Raw genomic sequence first — 22,646 nt, 5'->3', positions numbered from 1 at the left:
GTCTGCCAGCCGCGATCACACTGAAAAGAAACGGCCGTTTCTACTGCAGCGCTGTACTGGAGACAGCCCTATCACTTGGCTGTCCCCTGGATGGGCTCAACATGCGATCCCTCTCATAGGCTGATGCCCACGAGAAGCTATCGCCCTGATTGGTTCAGGGGGGGAAGGGAAGGAGGGGAGGAAGGGAGGGGAGGAAGGGAGGGAATAATAAAAAATATATATATATATATATATATATATATATAAAAAAAAAAAATAATGCCTACAGCAGCGATCAGAGCCCACCAACAGAAAGCTCTGTTGGTGGGCAGAAAAGGAGCCATAATTCATTTGTGTGCTCAGTTGTAAGGCTCTGCAGCGATCTGCTAAAGCTGTAGAACACTGAATTTAAAAAAAAATAGCCTGGTCACTACGGGGGTGTAAGCCTGTGGTCCTTAAGTAGTTAAAGTTGTGAAGTGCTGAATTGTAAAAATCGGCCTGGTCACTAGGGGAGTATAAACCTGTGGTCCTCAAATGGTTAAAGAGGAACTTCCTCCAAATCAGTAGCTGATACCCCTTTCCCACAAATAGATCATCAGCAATGCCTGTATGGCTGGTATTGTGGTAAAAGCCCTCTCCCAATGTGGCGTACAGGCCATGGCCCTGACAGTTTCCTGTCTGTGAACCTCGTTGCATTGTGGGAAATAAAGGCTGCTTCCAACTGTCAAGCAAGCTATCATATTGGGTTTCTTGGGTGTGGTTTTAGACAATGGTGGTTAGTGCTGTCTGTTTTTTCTCCTGTCTGCCAGCAATAAAGAGGATGATCTGCCGATTCTTGGAGGATCAAACAAAAAGAACGAATTACAAGTATCAATTATTTCTTAATCTATTTTCTATTTCTTAGCTTTTCACTTCGAAATGTATTTATTTTTTTCTCTCCTCTACTATTTTTCTGCAAAGTTTCTCTTTAATCTGTGCCCATTCTCTAGAATAACTATATATTGTGGGTGTGGGGCACTGAAAAGTAATACATACAAAGCAGTTGATTGAGGAAAGATATGGACATCTGTTACCCTCCCTAGAGGTCTCAATTTTTTTTTGGCACTAGTTCATCTCAGCTTTAAGTGTAAGCATCAGGTAATCCATTACTGCACAGACAAATCACAGGATTTTAAATTAGCACTTCCACCAGCATGTTACCTGGAGTTTTACAGAAATCATTTATTAGCAAGGTATCTGCTCATCCTGCAATAATTACCTCATCTGCAAGAAGTGATAGTTCAGTGCTGTTGGCGGCATCGTAGTCATACAGAACTCTGGCCTTTCTGCTGCCACTTGTTGCTCTCAGTTCACTGAAGCCGGATGCAACTGCATTGCTTGTAGCAGGTAATGGAGCGGAGGCAGAGACTGACGGCATAGGAACACTTTGCATAGGCGTTAAGGACGACTGATTATTGTTGGATGCAAAAGTTGAAGGAAAGCTGGAAATGAAAAACAACAAAAGAGCTACTCAGCCAAAGAACATTATTGAGTAATTGAAAGTATATTAAGGTTGGTGGACCCTTAAAATTCCAGTGTAAAGTGGAATAAAACTGACATAACATTCAATAAAAATGTGTTTTCCTTTTTTACCCATACAGTTATCGTATTTATATCGGTGGTAGCCCCAGGACTGCCTAACGCCGAAAGGCGTCGTGTCCTGGGGTGGCGTTTTGCGTGCAACGATGCTTAAATGACGGGTCTCCAAGCGGCGATCACCGCTAGGAGACTGTTAGACAGCTACAGTGCTGAGATCTACGGCAGCTCTGTACTGGGGACAAGCATGTCCCCTAGAGAGGCTCAAGAACAATTGGCTCATAGGCTGATGCCTATAAATGAAAAAGTAGGGACATTTATAAAAAAAACAAACAAATAAAAAAAAACCCAAAACATCCCAGCAGCGATCAGAGCCCACCAACAGAAAGCTCTGTTGGTGGGCAGAAAAAAAAGGGGGGGATTAATTTGTGTGCTCAGTTGTGTGGCTCTACAAGTTTTTAATGCTGCAGGGTGGGGTGGAGGTGGGGGGTTATTTTGCTTTTAGATTTAGTAGGAAGAAATGTAACCACTTTCAGACCATGATGATTGAAATCTACGCCCTGTTTTGATCCTGTTATACCTGCCAGGGCATAGATTTCAATCATCACGCCGCAAGCTCCCACCGATCGCGTCACTTACTCCCCCACCACAGATCACTCGCGCTGCTGTCGGTATGGCAGCAGAGTTGTGTGAACTTGTCAGGAGCAGATTTCATAGGCTCCTGACCCTGTCATCACTTTAGGCCAATCCCATTGGCTTAAGGTGCCCAGTAACGGTACAATTTTTTCACCAAATGCGATCTTTCGATGCTATTTTCACGATTGAATTGTACAGAAAATTTGCCGTTTATGAAGGCAATCGATAGTGAACAATTCTTTGGTGGTTTGCTTTATAGGATAAAATTGATCCGAAAGTTGGAAATATGATCGCATTTGAAGAAAGAATCGTTCAGTAAATGTGAACATTTGATAACTGCCTTTAGATTACTAACAATCATTCAAATCGCATTGAAAGATTGCATTTAGTGAAAACGTATACCGTTAATGGGCACCTTTACGTTGATTGACAGCGTCAATGAAAGGGACTCCTGACCTGCTCACACAGTTCTGCCATCATAGCATAGGGATGGAGGAGCGGCGTGACCAGCGGGCATGTGCAGCGATTCGTTGGGAGGCGCCGTTACTTGATACCAGCAGGGGGCAGAGACTGCTGGTATGGAAGTGGTTACATTTGTCTGAAAAGGAAGTGAAGGAACTCCTAAAATATAAAGACGTGGAAAAAATAAAATCCAAGGGAAATTCTAACCCATTTCCACATTGTCCATAACTAAATAAACTTGTTTTCCTGGAGTTGGAATTCAAACATTCACTTGAAGTGCAATTAGCACCTCCGTCCATGCACTGTTGCTTAAATAACTCCCATGCCTTTAGCTAATTATTTTTTTCTCTAGCCGTCATACGGGACACTGGACACTGGAGATGTGGCTCCGCCCATCCAATCAGTGGAAACCACCTGAAAGAGTAAAAAGAGTATTAATAGCCCCCACCCTCCCCTGGCTCCTCAGTTTAATTTGGTTTCCGTCCCGGAAACACCGAAGAGGAGTAGCTCCCTTAGTTTTTATTATTTTTTAGCTTCACTAGGTGGTGAGGCCAAGAGAAGACCGGGTGTTGGGTGATCGTTGTGAACGCTAAGTGGCGTCTCTTTATGCACCCGGTTTTCTGCCGAACGCGGTGTTCGGATGTCAATCCCTCTGCCCTCCGTATGCATTTGTGCGGGCAAGGATCGTGGGACTCTCCCCCAGCTGCTTGGCATGGCAGCACTGCGCATGCAGGAAATCCCTGGGCAAGCGATGGTTGGGAAGCTGGCGCTGGTGGGGGAGTCTAATATAGGAGAACTAGGCAGCATAAGAAATGGAACTGCTCCTGTTGTTCTCCCCCATGCTGGAAAGATGGGATCACAGGCAAGAGGCTTCCCAGTCTTTTCCAGCAGCAGAGGTAAGTGCATTAACCAGGCTGGAAAGATGGGATCACAGGCAAGAGGCTTCCCAGTCTGTTCCAGCAGCAGAGGTGAGTGCATTGACCATGCTGGAGAGATGGGATAACAGGCATGAGGCTTCCTTGTCTGTTCCAGCAGATGAGGTGTGTGCACTGATAGCGCTTTTTTGCAGGGATATACACTCATATTATGCAGTTTAGAGTGTGATTTCACCTGTGTTTTATCCTTTCCCGCTATCTATATCATAGCAAGCTGAAAGTAAAAGCGGGGGAGGTATAGGATAATGTTTGGAGAAGCCAAAAACGAAAATTTGCTATTGCAACATTAAGCTTCCCCAGTATTATAACGAGATGAGTAAGGAAAGCCCTGAGCAGTTTTAAGGAATCATTTGTTTCCTATGCTAGATGCAGAAACTAACATTTTACAGGGATGTGCACTCATATGTTTAGTATTAGAGAGTGATTTTCCCTGTATATATTTTTTTCTTTTCACCTATCCTCTGTGTCCATGTGATCTAACTGTGAATGTTAAGCAGCAGGTGGGGCAGCAATTGGCTTCCCCAATATTAGAACATGATGATTTGTCAAACCTGCACTGAAGCGATGGTGATTGACAATTAAGGAGTAATGGAAACTTTCAAGAAATGAATCTCTGGTTAGTTTTCAGGGAGTCCCTTGTTTCGAATTTGACTTCGAATCTGTTGCGATTACGACTTTCAGTCGGTTTCGATTATAACTGTCAGTACGTTATGACTTTCAGTATGTTGCGATTATGACCTTTAGTATGTTGCGATTATGACCTTTAGTATGTTGTGATTATGATTTTTAGTATGTTGCGATTATGACCGTGTCTTTCGATTATGACTTCGAGTCTTTCGATTATGACTTCGAGTCTTTCGATTATGACTTCGAGTCTTTCGATTATGACTTCGAGTCTTTCGATTATGACTTCGAGTCTTTCGATTATGACTTCGAGTCTGTTTCGATTTTGACTTCGAGTCTGTTTCGATTTTGACTTCGAGTCTGTTTCGATTTTGACTTCGAGTCTGTTTCGATTTTGACTTCGAGTCTTTCGATTATGACTTCGAGTCTTTCGATTATGACTTCGAGTCTTTCGATTATGACTTCGAGTCTTTCGATTATGACTTCGAGTCTTTCGATTATGACTTCGAGTCTTTCGATTATGACTTCGAGTCTGTTTCGATTTTGACTTCGAGTCTGTTTCGATTTTGACTTATAGTCTTTCGATTATGACTTCGAGTCTTTCGATTATGACTTCGAGTCTTTCGATTATGACTTCGAGTCTTTCGATTATGACTTCGAGTCTGTTTCGATTTTGACTTCGAGTCTTTCGATTATGACTTCGAGTCTTTCGATTATGACTTCGAGTTTTTCGATTATGACTTCGAGTTTTTCGATTATGACTTCGAGTCTTTCGATTATGACTTCGAGTCTGTTTCGATTTTGACTTCGAGTCTGTTTCGATTTTGACTTCGAGTCTTTCGATTATGACTTCGAGTCTTTCGATTATGACTTCGAGTCTTTCGATTATGACTTCGAGTCTTTCGATTATGACTTCGAGTTTTTCGATTATGACTTCGAGTCTTTCGATTATGACTTCGAGTCTGTTTCGATTTTGACTTCGAGTCTGTTTCGATTTTGACTTACAGTCTTTCGATTATGACTTCGAGTCTGTTTCGATTTTGACTTCGAGTCTGTTTCGATTTTGACTTCGAGTCTTTCGATTATGACTTCGAGTCTTTCGATTATGACTTCGAGTCTTTCGATTATGACTTCGAGTTTTTCGATTATGACTTCGAGTTTTTCGATTATGACTTCGAGTCTTTCGATTATGACTTCGAGTCTGTTTCGATTTTGACTTCGAGTCTGTTTCGATTTTGACTTCGAGTCTTTCGATTATGACTTCGAGTCTTTCGATTATGACTTCGAGTCTTTCGATTATGACTTCGAGTCTTTCGATTATGACTTCGAGTTTTTCGATTATGACTTCGAGTCTTTCGATTATGACTTCGAGTCTGTTTCGATTTTGACTTCGAGTCTGTTTCGATTTTGACTTACAGTCTTTCGATTATGACTTCGAGTCTGTTTCGATTTTGACTTCGAGTCTGTTTCGATTTTGACTTACAGTCTTTCGATTATGACTTCGAGTCTTTCGATTATGACTTCGAGTCTTTCGATTATGACTTCGAGTCTTTCGATTATGACTTCGAGTCTTTCGATTATGACTTCGAGTCTTTCGATTTTGACTTCGAGTCTTTCGATTATGACTTCGAGTCTTTCGATTATGACTTCGAGTCTTTCGTTTATGACTTCGAGTCTTTCGATTATGACTTCGAGTCTTTCGATTATGACTTCGAGTCTTTCGATTATGACTTCGAGTCTGTTTCGATTATGACTTCGAGTCTGTTTCGATTTTGACTTCGAGTCTTTCGATTATGACTTCGAGTCTTTCGATTATGACTTCGAGTCTTTCGATTATGACTTCGAGTCTTTCGATTATGACTTCGAGTCTGTTTCAATTTTGATTTTCAGTCTTTCGATTATGACTTTCAGTCTGTTTCGATTTTAACTTCTAGTCTGTTTCGATTATGACTTTCAGTCTTTCGATTATGACTTTCAGTCTTTCGATTATGACTTTCAGTCTTTCGATTATGACTTTCAGTCTTTCGATTATGACTTTCAGTCTTTCGATTATGACTTTCAGTCTTTCGATTATGACTTTCAGTCTTTCGATTATGACTTTCAGTCTTTCGATTATGACTTTCAGTCTTTCGATTTTGACTTCGAGTCTTTCGATTATGACTTCGAGTCTTTCGATTATGACTTCGAGTCTTTCGATTATGACTTCGAGTCTTTCGATTATGACTTCGAGTCTTTCGATTATGACTTCGAGTCTTTCGATTATGACTTCGAGTCTTTCGATTATGACTTCGTGTCTTTCGATTATGACTTCGTGTCTTTCGATTATGACTTCGAGTCTGTTTCGATTTTGACTTTCAGTCTTTCGATTATGACTTTCAGTCTGTTTCGATTTTGACTTTCAGTCTTTCGATTTTGACTTTCAGTCTTTCGATTTTGACTTACAGTCTTTCGATTATGACTTACAGTCTTTCGATTATGACTTCGAGTCTTTCGATTATGACTTCGAGTCTTTCGATTATGACTTCGAGTCTTTCGATTATGACTTCTAGTCTGTTTCGATTTTGACTTTCAGTCTTTCGATTATGACTTTCAGTCTGTTTCGATTTTGACTTCTAGTCTGTTTCGATTTTGACTTTCAGTCTTTCGATTATGACTTTGTCTTTCGATTATGACTTTCAGTCTTTCGATTATGACTTTCAGTCTTTCGATTATGACTTTCAGTCTTTCGATTATGACTTTCAGTCTTTCGATTTTGACTTCGAGTCTTTCGATTATGACTTCGAGTCTTTCGATTATGACTTCGAGTCTTTCGATTATGACTTCGAGTCTTTCGATTATGACTTCGAGTCTTTCGATTATGACTTCGTGTCTTTCGATTATGACTTCGAGTCTGTTTCGATTTTGACTTTCAGTCTTTCGATTATGACTTTCAGTCTGTTTCGATTTTGACTTCTAGTCTGTTTCGATTTTGACTTTCAGTCTTTCGATTTTGACTTTCAGTCTTTCGATTTTGACTTACAGTCTTTCGATTATGACTTCGAGTCTTTCGATTATGACTTCGAGTCTTTCGATTATGACTTCGAGTCTTTCGATTATGACTTCGAGTCTTTCGATTATGACTTCGAGTCTTTCGATTATGACTTCTAGTCTGTTTCGATTTTGACTTTCAGTCTTTCGATTATGACTTTCAGTCTGTTTCGATTTTGACTTCTAGTCTGTTTCGATTTTGACTTTCAGTCTTTCGATTTTGACTTACAGTCTTTCGATTATGACTTCGAGTCTTTCGATTATGACTTCGAGTCTTTCGATTATGACTTCTAGTCTGTTTCGATTTTGACTTTCAGTCTTTCGATTATGACTTTCAGTCTGTTTCGATTTTGACTTCTAGTCTGTTTCGATTTTGACTTTCAGTCTTTCGATTATGACTTTGTCTTTCGATTATGACTTTCAGTCTTTCGATTATGACTTTCAGTCTTTCGATTATGACTTTCAGTCTTTCGATTTTGACTTTCTGTCTTTCGAGGATGACTTTCTATCGGTTTTGACTTCGTCTGGTTTGATTTTAACTTTGAGCCTCTTTCGAATTGGTCTGCAAACCTGTTTCGAATTGGTCTGATATACAGGCCGGCACTTTATCTATGCTGGCTGTGGAGATTGAAAATCTTGTAGAGAGGGAGAGCAGAGTTGACAATCCTGCTCTGAGGGCCAGTGCGGTTGTGTGGCAGAACTGTTCTGCATCGGAATTTACTGCCCATAAGGTTCTGTGGACCTATGCATAGTACGGTGTTGTTTTGGCAGAGTAGTGCTCCAGGGTTGTGGCCCTCCCTAGTTATGTCTTTTCAGACTACTTGTTTATCATCTCCAGTGTCCCGTATGACGGCTAGAGAATATTACAGTTAGACTTACCGGTAACTGTATTTCTAGACGTCATACGGGACACCAACCCACCTCTATTCCTGTCGCACTCTCTTACGGCTATTGGATTGGGGGTTTATGGGTTACACTTCTTTTGAGGTGTCTTATTTCCTCTCCTCTTCTCTGTGTTTTAGTTGGAAGTTACTTGCATTACACTGAGGAGCCAGGGGAGGGTGGGGGCTATTAATACTCTTTTTACTCTTTCAGGTGGTTTCCACTGATTGGATGGGCGGAGCCACATCTCCAGTGTCCAGTGTCCCGTATGACGTCTAGAAATACAGTTACCGGTAAGTCTAACTGTAATATTAGTATTTATATAGCGCTGACATCTTCTGTAGCGCTGTACAGAGTACACTGTCTTGTCACTTAACTGTCCCTCAGAGGGCCCACAATCTAATACCACAATATCCATAGGTCTATGAATGCCTCAAGTAGTGTAGGTTTCCTAGCCTAGGGACAGTTTTAGGGGTAAGCCAATTAACTTATCTGTATGTTTTTGGGGTGTAGGTGGAAACTGGAGTGCTGGAGAGGGAGAGCATACAAACTCCATGCAGATAATAATAATAATAATAATAGCAGTATTTGTATAGCGCCTTTGTCCTGTCGGACTCAAAGCGCTTGCGAGGCAGCCACTAGAGCGCACTCAGTAGGCAGTAGCAGTGTTAAGGAGACTTGCCCAAGAAACTCCTTACTGAAATAGGTGCTGGCTTACTGAACTGGAAGAGCTGAGATTTGAACTCAGGTCTCCTGTGTCAGAGGCAGAGCCCTTAACCATTACACAATCCAGCGACTAGATAGTGCCCCGGCTGGGATTTGAACCGGGGACTCAGCGCTGCAAGGGGAGAGTACTACACACTACGCCACCGTGCTGCCCTAATGGATCATGATACAGATTTGGCCCCATGTATAAACACTATTGGTCACCCAAGACTGATCAGAATGAGTATTGTAAAGGATTCCTCCTGGCAAGGATAGTTTAATGGAGACTGAAGTCCAAAAAAAACCCCACCATTCAAACAGATTACATTGAGGTTAGCCATTACCCATGTCAAACAAATTCCAGGTATGGAAAGTAGAATCTGCAGGAAAATGTTAGCCTGGACCACAATTTACAACACTGCTGAGGAAAGGGCATGGGTTGCTTCTATATGCATTAACATTTTAAATAGTAAAACAGAGAAAGATATCTGTATACCATTAAACATTCCATATTTAAAGCCTCATTTCTCTTTAGACTGTGTATAAAAGAAGGCCCGGACAAGAGACATGTTATTCTTATAAGTGATGAATCCAATGGCTAGTCTGTTAAGACGGTTTGTACGGTCTTTTGTTTATTTGAAGTGTTCATGAAAGTCACACAAGCCCAAGAGAAGACAGTTATTTCCTAGGCAACAAACACTTTTATACCACTTCAAGCCTTTCTAAGGAGCTTGTTTACTTGTCAGATACATCTTACTGTCAGTACATGAAAGCATGGAATCAGCTGGCCGATTATTAGCTTTAGTATATAATAAACAGAGGTTCACTTCCTGAAGCAGTTTTTAGCTGCAGGTTTGTCTTTCCTTATCCATCTCTACTAGGCAGAAGGTATACATCACAGGAGTTCCTTCTTGTTCACTCATAAAGCTGAACAGCTATAAATACTTTCGGTTTTAGATGTTCATTTACGCTTGGTATTTTTTTTTTTTTTCCTAAAGCAAGAGGGCTTTTAGGTTCTTTTTAATCCATTACAGCAAAGTTCCCCAACCCTGTTCTCAAGGACCACCAACACGTTATGCAGGAGGCCACAAACATTCACATAGGATTTTCTCAGCCACCCACCAGTTTTACAATCTCAGTTACACATCAGTGAGAATTATGCCAGTCTGATTGCAGAGAAGCTCATTTAGAGCCCTGGATTCTAAACCCTTAATGCTGGGTACACACTGAGATTTTATGGTCAATTTACTGTCAGATTGATTATTTCCAACATGTCCGATTTGCTTTCCGATCGATTTCCGAGCATTTTTCCGATTGATTTCCGTTACATTGAATAGGAAAATGCTCGGTGATCGATCGGAAAGCAAATCGGACATGTTGGAAATAATCGATCTGACTAAAATCGACCATATAATCTCATAGTGTGTACCCAGCATTAGGCCTGTTTCCACTACACATGGATTCTGGATGCAGAAAAAACTCCAATGAATGACTATGGGCCTGTTTCCACTAAACACGATTTGTCTGATGCAGATTTCCCATAGGCATTCATTGGAGTCAGTTTTCTGCATCCAGAATCCGCATGTAGTGGAAACAGGCCCTTACAGTGAGAAAGACAAAGAAAAAAAAAAAAAAGGAACACAGCCAATTGCCAAGTAGGAACAGTGATGTGAAAGTGAATGGTCATGTCCGTTAACTTGTAAACACATGGAAAACAAGAACATTAAAAAAAATAAAATAAAAAAAATAAAATAATATTGAGTGTTTACCTGCCAAGCTGCTTCTGAAGGTCCAGCATATACTGATAACACTGTGCAAAATAGGTCATTTGGGCTTCCACAAAGTCATTCAGACAGCGTAGATGATGTGCCTTTGGTGTAAATGGAACAGTGAAATAATTAAGCATCGTATTTATTGTGTTATTGTGGATTATGTAGTCCTTCAGGGGTGCAGGCAGGCTATAGGTCATATGAATATCAAATTATAATGATTTGTAACACTGAGTTAACCTCACTTATGCAAATACTTATGGCAAGAGTCCATGGCAAGGACTGGGAACAAAGGTGTCCATGTTTATAAACATACAGGCGTTAGAGCTGCACTTCTTCACTCTCCTATAACCAGTATCTCATGTAGGGTTTCAGACACAGAAATAAGTTGCTGACAACTGAAGTGAGAAGAATATGGAAGCTGCCATATTTCCTTATAAGCAATACCAGTTGCCTGGCTACCCGCTGACCCTCTGCTTTTAATACTTTTAGCTATAGACCCTGAATAAGCATATGCAGATCAAGTGTTTTTGACATTCTTGCCAGATCTGACAAGATTAGCTGCATGTTTGTTTCTGGGGTTCTTCAGAAACTACTGCAACCAAATAGACCAGCACGGCTGCCAGGCAACTAATAAATATGGCAGCCTCCATATTCCTTTCACTACTGTTGTCCTTTTATGAAGGTTAACGAGTGTAAGCTTTGATGTTTAAAAAACTAGTATCACAAAAATGTGTAACATGTACAATACATACACAGAAAATGTGCATTGGTCCCAAATGTCGCTTTCACTTACAGTAGGCAGTAAAAATTTAACAGGTTTTGGACTAGTCCATCTCATAGGGATTCTCAGGGTTTTATTTTTAAAAGCACTTACTGAACTGCAGTTTAGTTTAACTGCCAAAATAGTGTGTAATAAAATAAGGAGGCTGGCCAGCGTCTTTGTATAGGTCCTTTCCAGGGAGTAGGTTCATAAGAATAAAGAAAATACTGAAAATACCCCATAAGCAGATGGACTAGTTCAAAACATGTCAGATGTATCACATTTTACTACCCACTTTAAAGGAAACCTTACTTGAGGGGGGGAAAAAAAAGTCGATTTTTTTTTTAAACTTACCTAGGACTTCTTCTAGCCCTTCACAGTCTAGCAGGTGCCTCGCTGTCCTCCAGGTCTGCACCACTGTGTCGTTGTCACTCCATGCGATGTCCTAGTAGCGCACACCTCCTCAATCATGCTTCCATGGGCAGTAGTGTTATGCGCCTGCACAGTTCATAAACCTTGCAACTGTGCACACCAATCCTGGCTATGGGAGCACAATCAAGGAGACAAGCGTCTGGAGCTATGCATGAGCAGTAATCTGTGACTGAGCCTTTTGCAGACTTTATGCAATGGACCGGGAGGACAGCGTTGGACCTGATGAGACTGCTGGGTAAAGGGAGGGGAAGGAGCGGAAGAAGTCTCAGTAAGCAAACCTTAACTTTTTCCCTCACTTACAGGAAAGCAATTTATTGTATCGTAATCCGGGAGAAAGGTATGTCATAGTAAAATTGGTAGTGGTAGTTGTAGTAGTAGTAGTAGTAGTAGTAGTAGTAGTAGTAGTAGTAGTAGTAGTAGTAGTAAGATTCATAGACCGCACTAGGGATAAAGTAATATAAATTATACAATATACATACTTTAGTCCACAAAAATCCTTAAAGAAATTCTGAAGTCTTTTTTTTAACCTGTTTTTGTCATAAAATCCTCTTAAAGCGGATCCGAGGTGAAAAACTAACTATAACAAGTAACTTGTCTATACATCTTATCTAAAATGTAGATAGTTTGCACAGCAAAACTAGCTGCAAACAGCTTCAACTGTATATGATTATTTCTTCCTGTGATACAATGACAGCCATGTTCTGCTTGTCACATTACACAGGCAAGCTGATAGCATCGCCAGCCCTTAGCTCAATCCCCTCTTCTCATCCCCTCTGCCTCTGAAATCTATGTCTAGTAACACCTCCTCCTCCTGCCCAGACTGAGCGCCCATAAGCCCTTACTACATCGCCCTAAGAGTGCCAAGGCACAAAAGGAGCTGTGGATGAGGCTTGTTTAGTTTATAGGGAATTTGAGTATTAAAACAAACAAACAAACAAACAAACAAAAAAAAGTATTTGGCTTGAGGAATGCCCTATAAACTATATGAAAGGAACCCAACTATGCAATGAGTAAAAGTTTATCTTGGATCCACTTCAAAGGATGCCCGAAGTGACATGTGACGTGACATGAGGAGATGGACGTGTATGTACAGTGCCTACCACACAAATATGCTGTGGTCTTTTTTCCTTTCTCTGCCTGAAAGAGTTAAATATCAGGAAAGTGGCTGACTCCGTCCCGACTCAGACAGGAAGTGACTACAGTGTGACCCTCACTGAAGAAATTCCCCTTTTTACCTCTTTCTTGCTCTCAGAAGCCATTTTTTTTGCTAGGAAAGTGTTTTATAGTTGGAATTTCTTATCAGTGAGGGTCACACTGTAGTCACTTCCTGTCTGAGTCAGGACTTAATCAGCCACTTACATACCTGATATTTAACTCTTTAAGGCAGAGAAAGAAAAAAAAAGGAACACAGCATAATTATTTGCGTGCTAGGCACTGTACATAGACATGTCATCATGTCACTTCGGGTATCCTTTTTAAGCATGAATGCCCCAGTTGAATCACTGCATCCCCACGGCAGATGAGCGATTTTTTACAGAGTAATAGACCTGCAAAGTTCTACGACTGCAGGTCACAGATTCTGAGTCTCTTTAAATGCAATGTAAAGATAAACAGGGTTTGTCTATCATGAATGAGGATACATGTATGCATGCAGCCCTGTGCACACAGTTACTGATGGAGAGACATGTAGTGGAGAGAACGTTATGGCCTTATCTCCAGTTACACTCAATAACTCACCTCCAGTTATGTGCAGAGACCTGAATTAATGCCTAGAAATAGATTAGTTTTGTGCTAGCCTGCCTTTTCTCCATCTCCAGGAATAGTTAACAGAATAACAGAAAGGAGGCATAAAAGCAAAAGATGTGGCCATTTGTCTGCAGAGTAATGTTGGCAGGAGATGTGCAATACACTACAACAACTTTATTCAACAACTCTGCTGGTGCATACATGAGAAAGGGCTCTAGGGGTAAAAAAAAAAAAAAAAGGGCCGATAAACGTGATTTTGTTTATAAAAGGGCAATGGATGTAGCCAATAAATGTTATTTTGTTTTTAAAAGGGCACCTATTTGTAGACAATGAGGGTGATCCTGTTTACAAAAGGCACTAGATGTAGCGGCTATTAGAATATAACCCTAATTCCAACCATAACTTCTACCCCCTATGGTGGTGCCTAACCTTAAACCATCCCCCCCACCCACCAAATGTGGTGGCTAACCTTAACCACGGTATTCAGTGAGATTGTTGTAGCTGCAATTTTTGAAGGATAACCCCGGTATCTGGCCTGACCATTGTTGCCACATTTTATTTTGAAGGTATAAAAAATGGTATTGAGTGAGATAATTGTGCCGCAATTTTTTTTAAAAATGTAGTTGTAAAAATATAGCAGTGATGTTAACCACTTAAAGGGAATGTCCAAGCAAAATAAAAAAAATGAGTTTCACTTACCTGGGGCTTCTACCAGCCCCATGCAGCCATCCTGTGCCCTCGTAGTCACTCACTGCTGCTCCAGTCCCCCGCTGGCAGCTTGCCGACCTCTGAGGTCGGCGGGACGCATTGCGTACATTTTTACGCATTCCCGCTAGTGCAGGAACATTAACACATACATTTTTACGCATTACTGGTTCAATGCGTAAAAATGAACGCATTGAACCAGTAATGCGTAAAAATGTATGCGTTAATGTTCCTGCACTAGCGGGAATGCGTAAAAATGTACGCAATGCGTCCCGCCGACCTCAGAGGTCGGCAAGCTGACAGCGGGGGACTGGAGCAGCAGTGAGTGACTACGAGGGCACAGGATGGCTGCATGGGGCTGGTAGAAGCCCCAGGTAAGTGAAACTTTTTTATTTTGCTTGAACCTTCCCTTTAAGTACCAGCGGTCTCTGCCCCCTTAAGGACCAGAGACCATTGGTACCATAAACGGCGGAATACCGGCAAATTGCCGCACATACCCGCCACCCACCTCAGGCCACCCACTCTGGGGGCTCTATGACAGCAGAGTTCCTGTGAGCCAGTCAGGAGCTGCTTTCATTGGCTCCCTACCTGGTCTATCAACATAAGCAAATGGGAGTTGCTTACATTGATAGACAGGGTCAGGAGCCAATGAAATTGGCTCCTGACCAGCTCACAGGGCTCTGTGTTCATAAAGACGGCAGGGCGAGTGAGCTGAGTGGGCAGAGAGTGACGTGATCGGTGGGAGCAACAAGAATGCGCGGCGCCGGTGAGCTGAAATCTACGCCCTGGCAGCATCAAAACAGGGTGTACATTTCAACTAGCATTGTCCTTAACTGGTTAAAGGACCACTATCGCACAAAAATGTAAAATTTTAAATACATGTAAACACAAAATAAAAAGTAGGTTTATTCTAGAGTAAAATGAGCCATAAATTACTTTTCACCTATGTTGCCATCACTTATATTAGGTAGTAAAAATCTGACAGAACAGACAAGTTTTCGACTAGTCCATATCTTCATGGGGGATTCTCAACATGGCCTTTATGGTTTATAAAGACACTCCCTAAAAAGGATTGAATAGGTCAAGTCGCACTCTCTGGCCATCCACCAGTGACTCCCTGAAAAGGATTCATATAGAGATACTGGCCAGCCTCCCTGTTCACTGCACACTTCTTTGACAGTTGGACAGAGCAACTGCCATTCACTAAGTACTTTTGAAAATAAAGAAAACCCTGAGAATCCCCATGAGGAGATGGGCTAGTTCAAAACCTGTCGGTTCCGTCAGATTTCTATTACCTATGGTACGTGTCAGCAACATAGGAGAAGATTAATTTAAGACTCATTTTACTCTGTAAGAAAAACATTTCTGTTATGGGTTTTCGCGATAGTGGTCCTTTAAGGGCATATAGTGTAAGCATAAATAAAATCAGGTGCTTATTATAACCGCAAGCATTTCCATGATATAGCCGATATAAACATCATATAGCCGATATAATATAACACACACAAATCACACTTTTCACCGCTAATCACGGCAAATTACATTCTATAGTGGAGGCCTTTTTACACAGATGGCTCTGGAGCGCTTTTCAACTGATACCCAGCTGACACCCATAGAGGAATACTGAATACAGGTTCTGCAGAGCCATACAGGCTAGCAAGTCAAAACCTGTGAAGTCACTGCTGTTGTCTGTATTTATAACTTACATGTGTGCTGCTTATGCCCTCTAGCAGTAATCTAGTTATCTCAGCTTGGCGGTCAAATTCACTTTGTGTTATCCGGAGTTCCTGTTCAGCCTGAGAAGAGAAAACAGCAATGATGAATAGGCTTCACTGTTTATATTTCCAAAGTCAGTCAGAGTAATCAATAGAGCGCAGTATTCCATTACTGGATGGGCTGCGCTTGTTAGTCAGCACAAGAGGTAATGACCCATGTTGGGGCTTTCAGCAGCCGCAGCTCACATGCCTCTTGTACACGCAGAGTTACTTAGAAGGGTAAACACAAGCTCCTCAGACATGTTCCTTCCCCACCAGCCCAAACAGCTTGTTTCCACTGACTTATCTAGTCTAACCAATACAGCAACCACAAATACACCTCAACAGCCTGGCTTCCAAGGAATGCAAATCACTGCCACTGACAAACATTGAGCAATAAAATAGTTTCACTGGTGATTACACAAAACATCCTAACCAGAGCATATTTCACAATTCAGAGAAATTAATGCCAGCAATTTACTGTTCATGCATTCATTCTGTGACTGTTTCCTGGTCATGCTATATTCTTAGGAGAGGAGCATACACTGTCAGCTCTACTGTTTAATGAGTTTAAACATGACAGTTCTCCAAAATGTAAAACCTTAAAGAGAGGCGGGCTCATAAAAAAGAAAAAAAAAGTGTAATCACAAGTTGTAATTTGATCCCTCCCATGTGTCACATGACTGCCTATGGCAGATAAGCACATTTAAAAGAACAGGCTGAAAACAATATGTCTGCTTCCATGAATCAGGAAGTAGAAACCATGCAGATATATTTTAGGATATGCATCAGCTGCAACAAAATCAGTTTTTTTTTAAACATTTATTATGCTGTTGTGTATCTTTTAGAGCAGAGAGGAGTTCTGAGGTCAGGTCCACTTTAAAATGCAAACCACAGTATGCTCAGGGGTTACACATCTTCAAATCAGAAATACAATGTACTACGAAAATCACCTGTCACTGTGCCAACCTGTATACCAAGCAGAAATACAACCCTCTGAAATGCCAGCAAGGATCTATGGAGTGTATATGGAGCAACCCACATACAGTACATTTCCACTCAGTGGGATACCATACAAAGCACGGGTATTATACAAAGGCTTGGGCAATTGGGAAGTGAGCAGAAATAAAGACAATGCATAATTTTGTCTAGTAATATGGGTGTGATCCAATGCCGTCATGTACACACCCATTTACCTAGACAAAATAATGTTGTGGTGCAAAGCCTTAGGGCACGATTCCTTACAAATGAAGCTATGTTCATTTTTACTGTAGCCACAGTCAACAGTAATAAAATAGCTGTTCTACTGGGAGACATACTGTAAATATCCATCAGCCCATTTGGTTCCAAGAGAATACGCTGCATAATATGTTGGCGCTTTATAAATACAATAAATAAATAAATACACGATACACTGCCCCTGCGTTATTTATACATACACAAGGTTCTCCCCTATTGGGGTCTGTTTATGTGTCACTGCTGAAATCTCAAAGCCAGAACTAGTATTTTTCGTGTGGTGATAATTTATCCTTGAAGTATTCCTATCACCCAACCCTATGAAAGCAGCTCACAAACATCTCTATTTAAGAGCCTGAGAGCACAGAGTGATCGTACTTCCACATCAACACTCTGCTCTGCCAACTGCGTTGCTGAATGTAGACTGAAGTTTAAATGTGCTTTCCAGAGGCATTTACAGAGATAGTAACATTTTTAAAAGGAAATTCCACTTTTATTTTAAAATTCCATAAGTACACACAGGTGCACAAGTGTTTTAGAAATCCTTTGACTGTAGGCTGAAATGGAAAGATACCGTGCTCCAATTGCATTTCTTGCCAAGCGTACTCTGTGCACTTTGTTTGGAGCACTGCTGCCATGGGACAGTCCAAAATCGTACACCTTGCTCCAGGAGCGACTAGCCTGCACAAGGCAGAATGCTTTGTTACTTATTTCCCTCAGCTGCACCAATCCACTGGCTGGCACACATTTCTGACACTCCTATCTGCCAGTTTGTTTGAAGCACTATAGAAGGGCTGTTTTATATACACGCACAATCAAAATGAGCAAGCTGAAACAATGTTTGTCATTAATGTTTTGCTTTCATCTCTATATTGTAAGCATCAAGGTTTTCTTGCATAAAGTGTGCATAAATAATTTAAAGGACACTTGAACTGAGAGGTATATGGAGGCTGACATCTTTTATGTTAGTGGCTGGAAAGTGTACTGGTTAAGGGCTCTGACTCAGGAGACCAGGGTTCGAATCTCGGCTCCTCCTGTTCAGTAAGCCAGCACCTATTCAATAGGAGACCTTGGGCAAGACTCCCTAACACTGCTACTGCCTATAGAGCGCGTCCCACTGGCTGCAGCTCTGGTGTTTTGAGTCCACCAGGAGAAAAGCGTTGTTCTGTGTTTGTATTGTTTGTTTTTGTTCTGTGTTTGTTTTGTTTGTTTTTAACCTTTAAAAGAATTCAGGTTGCTTGGCTGTCCTGCTGAGCATCTAACTCTTAGGGCCCGTTTCCACTAGTGCGGTGCGGAATCGCTGCATATCACCGCTGACAAAATCGCATGCGGATGCGATTCCGCATGCGTTTTTTGCCGCGATTTCGCATGCGATTTCGCATAGGCAGGGTATATGCGATTTTAACCATGTCACTGCCTGTGTCAATTTACATTACTTTCAATGCGAAATCGCACGCGAAATCGCGGAAAAAACGCATGCGATTTCCCTATTAAATACATTGCCTGCGATTCGCCTGCATTCCACACGCAGGCGAATTCTGCAGGATCTACCGTGCAGAAAAATCCTGCACATAAAAATGCAAATGAAAACTGACAAGTGGAAACAGTCCCATCCACTTGTATTGCTTATGCGAATCCGCATGCGTTGACTGCATGCGGATTCGCGCTAGTGGAAACGGGCCCTTATACTTTTAGGCCCCATTCACACTTGCGTTTTTGCAAAAAACAGAACGGATGTCCGGATCTGTTCTGTGCGCATCCGGACCGGATGCGTACGGTTGCACTCAGGATCCGGTCCGGATCCGGTCCGGATCCGTTCTGTTTGCATCCGGTTTTTCATCAGTAGGTGATCCGGTTGATATCCGGATCCATTTTTTAAAGAGATAACAGACTATATAAATTCTTGGGGTCTGGGAGGTCTGTAGAAGCCCTGGGGTCATTGTTGGAGACAGCCTGACGTGTGGAGACCATCCTTGGATATAGAGACTGCAGTTTGGACCATGGATCCAGTGTTTTTGTACTCATTTTACCTGGGTATTGTCTCCTTTTTGATTTTTACCTATACTATGTGGGAAGAAGGCGTGCTCCTCGCAGGAGATGGTGGGTGCACCAGGCAGGTAGCTGCTGCACCTGTAGTATCACGTCCTCAGGTGTGTAGGGCCTCGCCTCTTCGTCCGACATGCTGCCAAATATCTCCAGCCACAAGTCACTGCTGCTCCACTTCTTAAACGCTGGGCCCATGAAAACGCATAGGAAGTGGGTAGAACATCCAGATTTTTTATAGCCAGTGTGTTGCCTCCTTTCCGTTTCTCATTGGTTCAGCTGTGTGGATGGTGCCGTCAGGATCCGGTCCGGGTGCGGCGGCCGGATCCGGCGTACGTGAAAAATAGAGCAAGTTGGAAAAGTGTCCGGAGTCCGTATCCGGTCCGGATCCGGTCTGCGTGGAATGGACGAGTATGTACGCATTCATAGACTATCATTGGATTGCCAAACGTCCGTTCCGTTTGTACAGTATAAGTTCCGGATCCGGTCCGGAAAATCCTGACTGCTAACGCAAATGTGAACCCAGCCTTAGCCATAGACCATGTCCATGAACAAGCATATGCTGATCAGATGTTTCTGACTGACGTCTACATTAGCTACATGCTTGTTTCAGGTCTGTGATTCTGACACTACTGGTATTGTTTAAAAGGAAAAATATGCAGCCACCATATCTCTCTCAGTCCAGGTGTACTTTAAGTCAACTTAAGGTTTCCCTAATAACAGAGACTGGTGGTAAGACTGCTTACTGAACAGCCTCACCACCACTGCTAGTGTTCGGAAATGCTTTAATTGCTAAATCAGGGAAGATGAAGCTGGCACCATCCACTTGTATTATGCTCTTTTATTCGTTTACATAAAACGGTCCTAGTAGTATGCAATGTTTCGGAGCCTGCCGCCCCTTTCTCAAGTTGTGACAGTCTCAGAAGGCATATCACATTACACAGTACTTCTACCTCACCAGTACAGCGAAACAATCAATCGCTGACTGCCAGAATCATAGTAGCCAATAGCAGGTCACTTAGTTCAAAGCAGACCTGATGGAGAACTGGGTAAACTTACTATGGAATCAGATGTGCTCAGCTGTGATGATGTTCCGCTTCTGATGTTCATTGGTCCACAGTAAGTCAAAGGACAACTGTAACAAGAGGGAGATGGAGGCTGCCATATATTTTTTTTAAAGCAATACCAGTTGCCTGGCTGTCCTGCTGATCCTCTGCCTCTAATACTTTTACCTACAGTCCCTGAACAAGCATGCAGCAGATCAAGTGTTTCTGACATTGTCAAGATTAGCTGCATGCATGTTTCTGGTATTATTCAGACACCACTGCAACCAAATAGCAGGGCTGCCAGGCAACTGGCATTGTTTAAAAGAAAATAAATATGGCAGTCTCCATATACTTCTCAATTCAACTGTACTTTAACCAAGTATCCCATCAGGTCTACTTTCCGAAGCGCTCAGCCGTGACTATGTTCCGCTTCGGCCTGGTAACTGGACAGCCGAGGCACATATGGTTTCCTGTGACGGTGTGCTTCCATCTCTTCGCTAACTATGCCTTAAAGAGTAACTGTCAGGCTGCAGAAGCTAATTTAAACCTCTATTCTCCTGTGTTAAACAGTTTAGAAGGAAGCCAAAAAGGCATTAGTGAAGATAAAAATCTCTCTTACCTTTGCTGTGTGCTTATCAGAAAAGCTGTTAGACCTAAGAGGACGCAAGCCGCATACTATACTGCAAAGCATTCTGGGGCCCTCCCCTCGGCTGCTAATGAGACGTTACAGCAGCTTGTAATCAGTCCAGCGCCTAGCACTGATAAATCTCCGGGCAGAGTACACTGCAGGAGTCAGCTATTGTTCCTAGCCACATGGCTCATTAATATTCACTGCACACTGTTATTCAGTACGAGCTTTTCTGTGATCAGGAAGCAGGCAGGACATGACGACACATTTGACAGAAAAACATGAAACCTGCCATGAGCTGTCAGGAGCATCAATCTCTGCATATACTATATAAAAATTCTGTGAAGTACAAACGTGGACAGTGAAATGCATATGTAATGTAAGTACAGCCAATCTTTAGCTACTGATATATGTGTTTATTTTCTCTGAGACCTTATACCTAACAGCTCCTCTTTAAAGGCTAATTCAAATAGACACCTGAGTTGATGGTACTAGCAGCATAGCTGCTAACCATGAAGAAGAATCAGGTGTTTTGTAATGCAAACAAATGGTGACGTATATAACCACAGGTATCACAAGATCATCAGTTGACACAAGGCCCAATGCACTTAACTCTGGCAAAGCCTGCACATGACAATTTTAACATTACTAGCACAGTGGGAGCACTGGTTATTAACCCATTAGTGTTGTTCTGGTGACACTAACTGGTTAACAACCAGTTCTCCCCCGTACACTAGTAATGGTAAAATTGTGGCACGCTCTCTGCGCGTGGCAACTTTGCCAGAATTTAGTGCATCAGGCCCATGGTGCAGTAACTGCACTGCAGAAAATGGTGGCATGTAATGTCTAGCAGACACCTACCTCCCTCTCAAATGCACCACCCAGTTACTCGTGCCAAATGCTTGGTGCAGCCTGGAAGTGCATGGCAAATCCAAAGAAGCCAATGACAGGAAGTAGATACACCAGTGTCAACTGCCTGTGTGAGAGTCCTAATACACAGAGACTGGCACTAAGGCTCCAAACTGAACACTCTATACACCCTTGTCAGTGTTCTGAAATGATGCGCTGCCAAATTCTGCAAATACAATTACACCCACTCCCTGTCACCTACCACTGATCAGTGCAGGATATGAGGTTTCTGCACCAATGCACAGAAAACCAGCAGCGACCTGTGGTGGGGGTCAGGTATGCAGTCAGTTCAAGATAGGATATTCATCTGATGATAGGCTCACTGCAACTCAAAAGAGCTCTGTGTTACACTGCTACCGATGATAAATCTGAATACCGCGTTTCCCCGAAAATGTGAAATGCATCCTAAAGATGCAATAGAGACAATTTTCAGGTCTTATTTTTCCATGAACATCCACCTACATTCAATGTGGAGTCTTGAGTGCAAATCCTTAGTGACAGGTCTATCTGTCCTGCAGCATTCTATTGCCAATTGATTTTTACATTTATACCATAGCTGCCTGGATACTACTTAAATTGACTTTTTTTATGAACTGTAACCAGGACTTATTTTTGGAGTAGGGCTTTTATTTTGAGAAAAATTCTGAAAAATCATGTTAGGGCTCATTTTCCGGGTAAGTCTTATTTTTGGGGAAACTTTACTGCCGAATCTAAACAACATGGGTAGTCAGTCACCTCTGTATTACATACTCACCCTAGTCGCTTCCTCATTCCACGTCTGAGATGCATT

At 42.0% G+C, this 22,646-nt stretch overlaps 1 protein-coding gene across 2 annotated transcripts in view; it reads right to left on the bottom strand.

Moving 5' to 3' along the window:
- SH3GLB1 (SH3 domain containing GRB2 like, endophilin B1) overlaps positions 1 to 22,646 on the bottom strand; it is a 100,809-nt gene that overhangs the window by 5,635 nt on the left and 72,528 nt on the right. Inside the window, exons 7-10 of one of the 2 annotated variants that reach the window (XM_068239851.1) lie at positions 22,611 to 22,634; positions 15,947 to 16,036; positions 10,595 to 10,695; positions 1,238 to 1,460 (exon numbers count right to left, since the gene is read on the bottom strand). In XM_068239851.1, coding sequence (XP_068095952.1) covers positions 1,238 to 1,460; positions 10,595 to 10,695; positions 15,947 to 16,036; positions 22,611 to 22,634 — 438 coding nt within the window. The remainder of the gene's footprint in view (positions 1 to 1,237; positions 1,461 to 10,594; positions 10,696 to 15,946; positions 16,037 to 22,610; positions 22,635 to 22,646) is intronic. The other variant, XM_068239850.1, reaches the window with a different exon arrangement.

The sequence above is a fragment of the Hyperolius riggenbachi genome, chromosome 6 (assembly GCF_040937935.1).
Source record: "Hyperolius riggenbachi isolate aHypRig1 chromosome 6, aHypRig1.pri, whole genome shotgun sequence".
Taxonomy (NCBI): Eukaryota; Metazoa; Chordata; class Amphibia; order Anura; family Hyperoliidae; genus Hyperolius; species Hyperolius riggenbachi.
Note: the sequence above shows the minus strand (reverse complement) of the source record. Positions and strands in the feature narration are given on the sequence as shown.